This window comes from Ylistrum balloti, unplaced genomic scaffold (assembly GCF_031769215.1).
Source record: "Ylistrum balloti isolate Yb309-2 unplaced genomic scaffold, AGI_CSIRO_Ybal_v1 Utg370324, whole genome shotgun sequence".
Taxonomy (NCBI): domain Eukaryota; kingdom Metazoa; phylum Mollusca; class Bivalvia; order Pectinida; family Pectinidae; genus Ylistrum; species Ylistrum balloti.
The window spans coordinates 606850-616293 of NW_026782237.1; the positions used below are offsets into that span (position 1 = coordinate 606850).

General features: G+C 34.5%; 1 protein-coding gene across 2 annotated transcripts; it reads left to right on the forward strand.

Moving 5' to 3' along the window:
• Positions 1 to 2531: 2531 nt before the first annotated feature.
• On the forward strand, positions 2532 to 7383 carry LOC132553379 (pyroglutamyl-peptidase 1-like). 2 transcript variants are annotated; one of them, XM_060217620.1, is made up of 5 exons: positions 2532 to 2734; positions 3228 to 3316; positions 3701 to 3870; positions 4859 to 5091; positions 5503 to 7383. In XM_060217620.1, exons 2-5 carry the CDS (start codon positions 3277 to 3279, stop codon positions 5657 to 5659), a joined length of 600 nt encoding a protein of 199 aa, XP_060073603.1. In that variant the 5' UTR covers positions 2532 to 2734; positions 3228 to 3276; the 3' UTR covers positions 5660 to 7383. The 2 variants fall into 2 exon arrangements, with proteins under 2 accessions (XP_060073603.1, XP_060073604.1); XM_060217621.1 differs by having other exon boundaries at positions 2532 to 2649.
• Positions 7384 to 9444: the final 2061 nt, after the last annotated feature.

Sequence of the window (9444 nt, forward strand, 5' to 3'; positions counted from 1 at the left end):
ACTCTTGCCTTGGAGTTAATGGTTCAATGTGTGTGTTTATGTCTTAAATCTACTTATAGTAAACACTTGCTTAAGCTTGGAGCCGATGACTCTATTTATAATAGTAAACACTTGCTTAAGCTTGGAGCCGATGACTCTATTTATAATAGTAAACACTTGCTTAAGCTTGGAGCCGATGACTCTATTTATAATAGTAAACACTTGCTTAAGCTTGGAGCCGATGACTCTATTTATAATAGTAAACACTTGCTTAAGCTTGGAGCCGGTGACTCTATTTATAATAGTAAACACTTGCTTAAGCTTGGAGCCGATGACTCTATTTATAATAGTAAACACTTGCTTAAGCTTGGAGCCGATGACTCTATTTATAATAGTAAACACTTGCCTTGGAGACTATAACTCAATATGAGTGGGTTTTTAAATTTTTTCTTTTTTCTTTTTGGTTTTGTTTCGTTCTTAGAATCATTAATAGTAATCACTCTATTTATAGTAAACATTCGCCTTGGAGACGATAACTATTAATAGTAAACATTCGCCTTGGAGACGATCACTCTATAGTAAACATTCGCCTTGGAGACGATAACTATTAATAGTAAACATTCGCCTTGGAGACGATCACTCTATAGTAAACATTCGCCATGGAGACGATAACTTTACTTATAGTAAACATTCGCCTTGGAGACGATAACTTTACTTATAGTAAACATTCGCCTTGGAGACGATAACTTTACTTATAGTAAACATTCGCCATGGAGACGATAACTTTACTTATAGTAAACATTCGCCTTGGAGACGATAACTTTACTTATAGTAAACATTCGCCTTGGAGACGATAACTTTACTTATAGTAAACATTCGCCATGGAGACGATAACTTTACTTATAGTAAACATTCGCCTTGGAGACGATCACTCTATAGTAAACATTCGCCATGGAGACGATAACTTTACTTATAGTAAACATTCGCCTTGGAGACGATAACTTTACTTATAGTAAACATTCGCCTTGGAGACGATAACTTTACTTATAGTAAACATTCGCCATGGAGACGATAACTTTACTTATAGTAAACATTCGCCTTGGAGACGATCACTCTATAGTAAACATTCGCCATGGAGACGATAACTTTACTTATAGTAAACATTCGCCTTGGAGACCATAACTCAGTATATGTGAGTATGTTTTAGATCTAGATTCAAATTTTAGAACATTGAGAATGTCCCGATAAATTCGCGTATGCTTTGGCAATACTTGCTGGCCAATCAATAAGTATTCTGTTGATTTGTTGTGCCCATGTTGTTCGTCTCCAATACATTTCATTTTAAAGGTGCGTGTGATCGAATAGAACCATTGTTCCTTTTTTTCCGAACCTTTCTCCAGGTTGGTGACATCAGTTCTTATGGAACAACCATTAGGCGAGTTAAGTATGACGTTTCGGTGACAAAAATGTCGCCTTCATCAGCCCCCCCCCCCCCCCCCCCCCCCCCCCATTAATTAGCAGCGTCTTATCCGGGTGGTCTCCTTGGCGATCCGCTCGAAAAGAATTGTTGTCAGTGTTGTGAATGATAAAAAAATGGAGACTTTATTAAAGTTTAAGAGAAACAGTGAATTATACTTGTAATATACCATTCACAGTCGAATTTTACCACAATACATTCCATTACAGGTAGGGTTTTATCATTTGTCATTATAAACTCAATGCGCAGGATTGGAAGAATTTGATAATAATAGGAAATGAAACAATTCAGTTTATCTTTAGATGCATGCAGCGCAGCATAGAATTCATTGAAATATAATGTAATGATCCTCGGCGTGCCAGGAGAGCAAGCGTATTCTGCTTCAACGCCAAACCAAAGCAATTTGATACATCCTCGAATTTAAAACAGATTTGCCTAACAAGCATTCTTCAAATCGCAGCATCAAATCACCTTCATTTTCAAATAAAACCATAATGGTGACTATACAAAATGTCTCTCAACTCTCCCGTGTTTCCCCTTTGGCTGACCATTCCACAGTTTTTTTTTTCTTTTGGGGCAACTATCTTACCGAGGTCTGAAATTAGGATATTTATTATCTAGCTGAAAATGACATAAATAGGAAACGAACCGATCGCAACGTGATCCGCTTTAAGACAGGTGTCAGATTTAATGAGAGGTTGGACTACCACTCGTGATATCTTAGAGAAATGAATAAATAAATCTGATCCGAAATTATAATGTATTCAGGACATACCAACTGGTTCGACGTTTTTTCCCCGGTTGAATTACCAAGTCGTATAGTCTGTGAAAAATTCTCTCCTAACGCAGTCTTTTCATTTCTTAAATAATTTTTATCCGTAGTGTACAAAAGACGTACGGGTCAACCTTTCATTACGGTTTATTTTTTATTGCAATTTTAGAATTAGATTACAATAGGACCTAGAGCGAAACATTGATGCATCCTTGAGTCGTTTCGGCCTTCCGCCTTAGAAAGGTGTTTCAAGGGAAATAACTCCCAAAAAGAAAGCCGGGAGAGATTCATTTCCTGTTTAAGGATAATTTTTGCACGGACAACTAGGCCTAATACTACGTACCGTTATTACAGATGCTAACACAATCAGACGGTTACTCGGGGCAGAATTCTTGATAGCTAGTAACAGTTAAACTCTCCGGTAAGTTCATGCCAAACGAAGGTTAAACAGGTGACCAAACTCGACGTCCAGGACATCAGTCACTCGGATAACGACTCTTATCCAGGTACACCGTCATTGTACTACACACATAGTGACACATGGGCTAGCGACTATAAATAGTAAGCTCAGAATAGATAAGAGATAAAAAGCACATAAACTATCAGTATTATGTACTTTTTTTACATATTATTTATTCTTGTCCCACAAATATCGTTGCTAGCCTCAGTGGTAAATGTATGGCAAGGTTTTATATGTCAGATTATTATGTCGGTTTGTTCTCCTTTCTCCAACTTTTTAAGAACAAAAGAATTATATAATCAATAGAAGACAATAGAGATGTCATTATAATCTGTTCTGATATACAGGTGCATTATTTACCTGTACTGTTCTGAACAGAGGTACATGTAAAACGGACTAGAAAATATGTATATTTATTAAGTTACAATTCGCAGTATCTGGTACATATATAGAATCGTTTAACATACAGTATTAAGATACATATATGCATGTAGATCAAAGATACCTATGTATTTCATACTTATTGTTTACACTTACAGGTACTGTATAAATAGGTACAGATATACAGACACACAATACTACACAACCATGCCAGCAGCAGCATCAAAGAAAACAGTGTTGGTTACAGGTAAAACTGTTATAGCCAGGAAAATTTTATGATAAATGGAGCATTTGGAACAAAGAAAGACTTGAAAATAAAATAAAAGCAGATCTGTCGTCATGACATGTGCTATACCATGCTCAGTGTAATGAGAAATTAAAACAGATCCATTAAATTTCTGCATTTGGTATATATATAAGGAAAAATTAAGTTATTAAAATACCAAAGGGATTTTGGACTAAAGAAAATGAAATATCATGAATAGTTGATATAATTTTGCATCTCTAGTACAAGGGACATTTATACATTGACAACTGTTCCGTCAGTTGGGAAGAAGGAAAAACAAATTGATTCTTTTTACAAAGTTTTCCTAGAGTACAACATTCACAATGAGCACTTGATCTTGTGCAGGATTTGGACCATTTGGTGCCCATACTGTCAATGCTAGCTGGGTGGCAGTGCAGGAGCTGGACAAGCAGTGGAACTTAGAGGGAGTAGAAATATCTATTCAGGAAATTCCTGTGGAGTATGACACGGTACATAAAATGATACCTACACTGTGGGAGGAAGTCAAACCTTGTGTAAGTATATCATTTTGTATCTCTAAAATCTTAGTTAATATAACAATCTACAAACAGGTAAAACCTTATGGAATCTTAGCTGGCTTTTCAATTCAGGAATTACTGGTGTATAAATGTATTATGTTATTTATAAAATGATCCCTGTCAGCTCTAGTTGAATAATCAGCTCACTAGTATATCATATTGTAATTGTGTCACATGTGTAATCAGGTCACAGATGTACTTTATCATTGTAATCAGGTCACAGATGTACTTTATCATTGTAATCAGGTCACAGGTGAACATTATCATTGTAATCAGGTCACAGATGTACTTTATCATTGTAATCAGGTCACAGGTGAACATTATCATTGTAATCAGGTCACAGGTGAACATTATCCATGTAATCAGGTCACAGGTGAACATTATCATTTTAATCAGGCCACAGGTGAACATTATCAATGAAATCAGGCCACAGGTGAACATTATCCAGGTAATCAGGCCACAGGTGAACATTATCCATGTAATCAGGTCACAGGTGAACATTATCATTGTAATCAGGTCACAGGTGAACATTATCATTGTAATCAGGCCACAGGTGAACATTATCAATGAAATCAGGCCACAGGTGAACATTATCATTGTAATCAGGTCACAGGTGAACCTTATCATTGTAATCAGGTCACAGGTGAACATTATCATTGTAATCAGGTCACAAATGTACAAAATAATTTTAAATATACCTGTATAGTATTATTCTTTAGGCAACACTTTGTTTGCCAATGTTTTGTGTTGCAATTGGGATTATTTTCAATCGATGTTTTGAACATAGCTAAACAATACAAAGTATAAAATTGAAAATCTTTATCTTCCTCCCATCAATCCTCCCTCCACCCACTTATCCCCTTCTAAACCTCAACAAATGATATCGAATATCAAAGAGAAAAATCTTGACAAAGATAAATTTACTGTATTATTAATTTAACGGAGTGTTTGTTGTGATTACCAGCTAGTGATACATGTCGGTGTATCTGGAATCGCATCCAAGTTAACACTGGAACAACAGGCTCACAACGATGGGTATGACAAGAAAGATGTTAAAGGAACATGTCCAGAGAGGAACTGTTGTGTAAACGGAGCAAACAATTGTATTGTGTCGGGTATAGACATGCAAAAGGTTTGCGACGAAATCAATGACTCAGGTATCGAAGTCAAGTCTACAGTGTCAGAAGACCCGGGAAGGTAAGCTTTGTACTTATATCAGGAAATTTACCAGTTACATTAATTTGCACATTTACGATATTTTGGTATTTTTTCTATTTGCATTAGTAGGAGTTTGAGTCTTGACTTACGTATGTCAGCAATGATGGCACAGTTTCTATATAATAGCATCTTTAACAATCTTTATTGATTTTATTTTACGTCAGATTGAGATAGTTATAAAACTTTACACATCTCTACCTATCATTATCTTCAATTTAAAATTTTGACATCCTTGGGTCAAAAATGGTGCCATTCTTTCTAGATATTTGTGGCTCTAGTGACTTCATGGTCGAGTATATATTTAAGCTTGCAGAAACTTACCTTTTAGGTAATCAGTGTAATTATAAATTGATATTTGTATTGATGTAGATATTATCTTTTGTTTTTCAGGTATCTCTGTGACTTTTCCTACTTCTTATCACTAAATATTGACAGATCACGTTCTGCCTTCATCCATGTTCCACCATTGGATCAGCCATACTCGGGGAAACAACTTGCACAGGGTCTGGAGGCAGCCATTACAGCCATGCTCAAGCAAGTGTCCTGATATCTGTTCAGGTGAAGGCCATACATAAGTGATCTAATTATGTAGGTGTTGTCCCATTGGATTACTATGTTAGCAGCATATTGCACTGGGAACAGTTACATGTATAATGATTCCAGCCTCAAGAAAATAGATGGTTTTGTGTCTTTTGTTCAATTTTTTAAACAGGTATACGTAAAAATGGTCAACCAGAGAAATTGAAAATTTAACCATATAGACAATCTTGTAGCTTTATTGGTTTGCCATTTTTTATTCCTGAGTAAATAATCAGTTTAAGGATAAATTTAAGGATGAAATTAATTTTTGTATTATTCAGACATAATTTAAACAGTCAAAGCTGTGAAGTGGTTTATCCTTATACTGTTATCAAAGATTGTGATGTTTTTAACTTTAAAAATGGTCACTTTTCTTTGATAGTTTCTTACACCCCCACATTGGTCAAGCTAATGTAATGTTTCTATTTGATCTCAATTTCTATATGGTATGTGGTGATGCCATAAAATTGTTGGCCAATGAGAATGCCATTTCATAGAGGATGAAATTATTTTATAAAAGAATTGAGAGTTCTGGATCTTCTAACCATAAATGGTGCAAATTTAGATAATTTGCTGACAAGTTTTAAAATCTAATTCACTTGTAATGGTGATTGTATGATTATGGAGACAGCTTTATCAAAATTTAGACTCCATTCCATTCTCTTATAATATATACATATTTTTATTGTTGTACAAAATATCAAGAATATTAGAATACTATTAGACATCCTAGGATTTTAGGATTTACAAATAAGTACCACACCTGAACTGACTAAGGAAACCTAGTTTACCAGATCTGAGCTTCAGGTGACTTTGCAGTAAGATATCTAAAATACTGGGACTCCTGATGTTATCTTATCAAAAACAAGATGGTGTTGATTGTAACCTCTTCCCTCTGGTTTTACTCCAGCTTAAGGCACATGTAAGTTGTCTTCTCACTTGAAATTAGCATTTCAGTGATTTCTGTTAGAATCACATGAATATTCTGGTAAACTGTATTATTTTCATATGCCTGTTTTGAAATAAAAGTAAGTTGTTTTGAAAGTTGTAGATATCATGAGAATATAAAGCATTAAAACAGAATAATTCACGTGTGCAATACCTGGTATGTCAAATTAATTTTCCCATTTTACTGCAAATCCATAAATAAACACAATTTTATGTTTTTGTTTCTTTTTCATTTTGGTAATAATAAAAATATGTTCAACAACTTATTTTTGCATAGATATTCATCAATTTTAACAAATTGTCAGTGATCTATGTATTTACGTGAGTTGTCTACCTTCATTAAAGACCACCAATACGCCCTTGGATGTATAGGATGTTTAGCTGAGTTTGTGTATGAAGGAATTTTTTACTGTTTGTAACAATGTGTACCTGATAAAAAAGGTTGTCTGAGCAAAAATCTCTACATTTTATTAATGTCTTACACATGCAGTAATCAGAAGTAAATTTTTTATAAATTGTGGTCTCTTTGATTGCTTCAATTGAGATTAGGAGGTGTAGAGCCAGTACTGTAATGAATTTACTGAATGAAATGAAATCATTCAGACTTTTATCAAGACAGCAAACATTGTAAACATGTGGTCGGTGATAGTAGGTAAGGATTATGTTATTTTTTTATGTTTATTTAAGCCTGTGATACTTATTTTATGATTGACGTTAAGAATATAATACAGCTTTAATAATGAATATTGTTTTTATGATATTGTTGTATTGTTTAATATTGTTAGATCCTAGTGTGAAAATCTAGGTTCAGGACAAAAATGAGTTTGCTAGTAGAAAGTTACATCAGTATAGGTAACAGACAGTTATGCCACTAGTACACGTGGAAATACTCCTCATCTGTGAGAGATATCCTACAGTTCCCACTACAAGGATTCAAGGTACCAAAGTCTTCACCGTTAGTATTAGTGAAAGATACCAGTCCATGCCACAGGTATCGCTGAGAAACCCATACCCATCACAGGTATCAGTGCGAGATCCCAGTCCCTACTACAGGTATAAATGAGCAATCCCTGACTCCACCACAGATATCGGTGAAAGATCCCAGTCCCACCCACAGGTAAGATTCCAGTCCCCATCACAGGCAGCAGTGGGAATTCCCAGTTCCTACTACAGGGAAAGGTCCCTACCGCATTATCTATGTGAAATCACTGTCACTTTTACTTTTATCTGTAAGAGATCCCTTTCCTCATCACAGGTATAAGCAAGTGATTCCAGTCGCCATAGGCATTGATATGAGATCCCAGACTCTACTATAGGTTTCAGTGAGAGTTCTCGGTCCCCACCACAGGCATCAGTGTGAGATCCTCATCCCCGCAACAGGTATAATTGTGAGATCATTACCCCCACCACAGATATCAATGAGATTCCCGTCCCCACCACAGGTGTAAGTCTGAGATTGTTATCCCCACATCAGGGGACATTTATTTGTGAAAAATCTTGAAGTCTCCACCACAGAGATCCTATAACCCACTCTGAGAAGTGTTTTTTGACATTACAGGTCTCTGTGAATGTTGCTAACACCACTAAAAGTTTAATAGACTTTCAAAGGTGGCATTAGAATCAGATAAAAATTGCAATTCCCACAACTTTATCATATCATATTTTGTATTTACCCCAGTACTCTACATATAAAGGAAGAGAAAACATTACAAATTCAAATGTAATTGTATTAACATTTTATTATAATTATTCATTGGAATGTAGAAAAGTAGCCTTTGCCAAAAATACATGATTATGAAAAGTATTGTACAAAAGAAACTATTGATGGAGTTATAACAAAAATACAATTATTGGAATTATTGTAAAAATGATCCCTTAATTAACAATTACTGAAGTCTCTAATTAAAAAAACTCTATTCCGATTTTGTATGAAATTACTTCAAAATTTTTAAATAGCAAGAAAATTTCACTACACTGATGGACTACAGAAGTGCACATATGATAATTTGTGATCTATAACATAGGATATAGGATTGCCATGAGATATTGAGCACATATGCAGATCACAACTACCTGTAGATAACTATAAGGCTGCACTAAATTTAGGTAACAGAAGATTTTAGCTTCACATTATTTTACAAAATATAAATCTAATTTTCCAAACATTGTCTTCCAAATCTATATCATGTAAGAACACGTTTTGACACTACACAATGAATCTTTCTAATCCTAACCCTGAGTACTCCAATACTCTTTTTTATAATGGAGAAAACTTGGAATAAAACCTTTGTATCCTAGTGCCTGCCTAATCAGACCAATATATATATGTCCCGTGCTATAAATAGTGTTGGATTAGTAAGGTTTCACTCCACCTCTTCCAAATCATACAAGTTATAAAAACGAAATGACTGGTTATGTTAAGAAAAGGTGACATTTATTGAAATTGAAATTGAATGAATATTTACTAAACAAAATCTTGGCTATTGTTTTGATGCAATAATGTGGTTTCTGATGATGTGACTTCACTTAAATACTCCTGAACACACATTTCTATAAGATGTAAAACATAAATTTGTAGTAAAAATAATGATGAAAATAAAACCTCCAGTTTTGGGATTATAAAGAGTCTAATATACAAGGACTCTCTCTACTTCATTTGAAAAAATAAATCTTGTTATTTAAACACTTATAAAAATCTGGTATAAAACAAATCCAGAAACCTTCCCAATGATAGACTATTAAATTGTATAATTGGATACACATCCCGACTAAGTTTTCTGTGACCAGATATTCTACTTGTCCAGT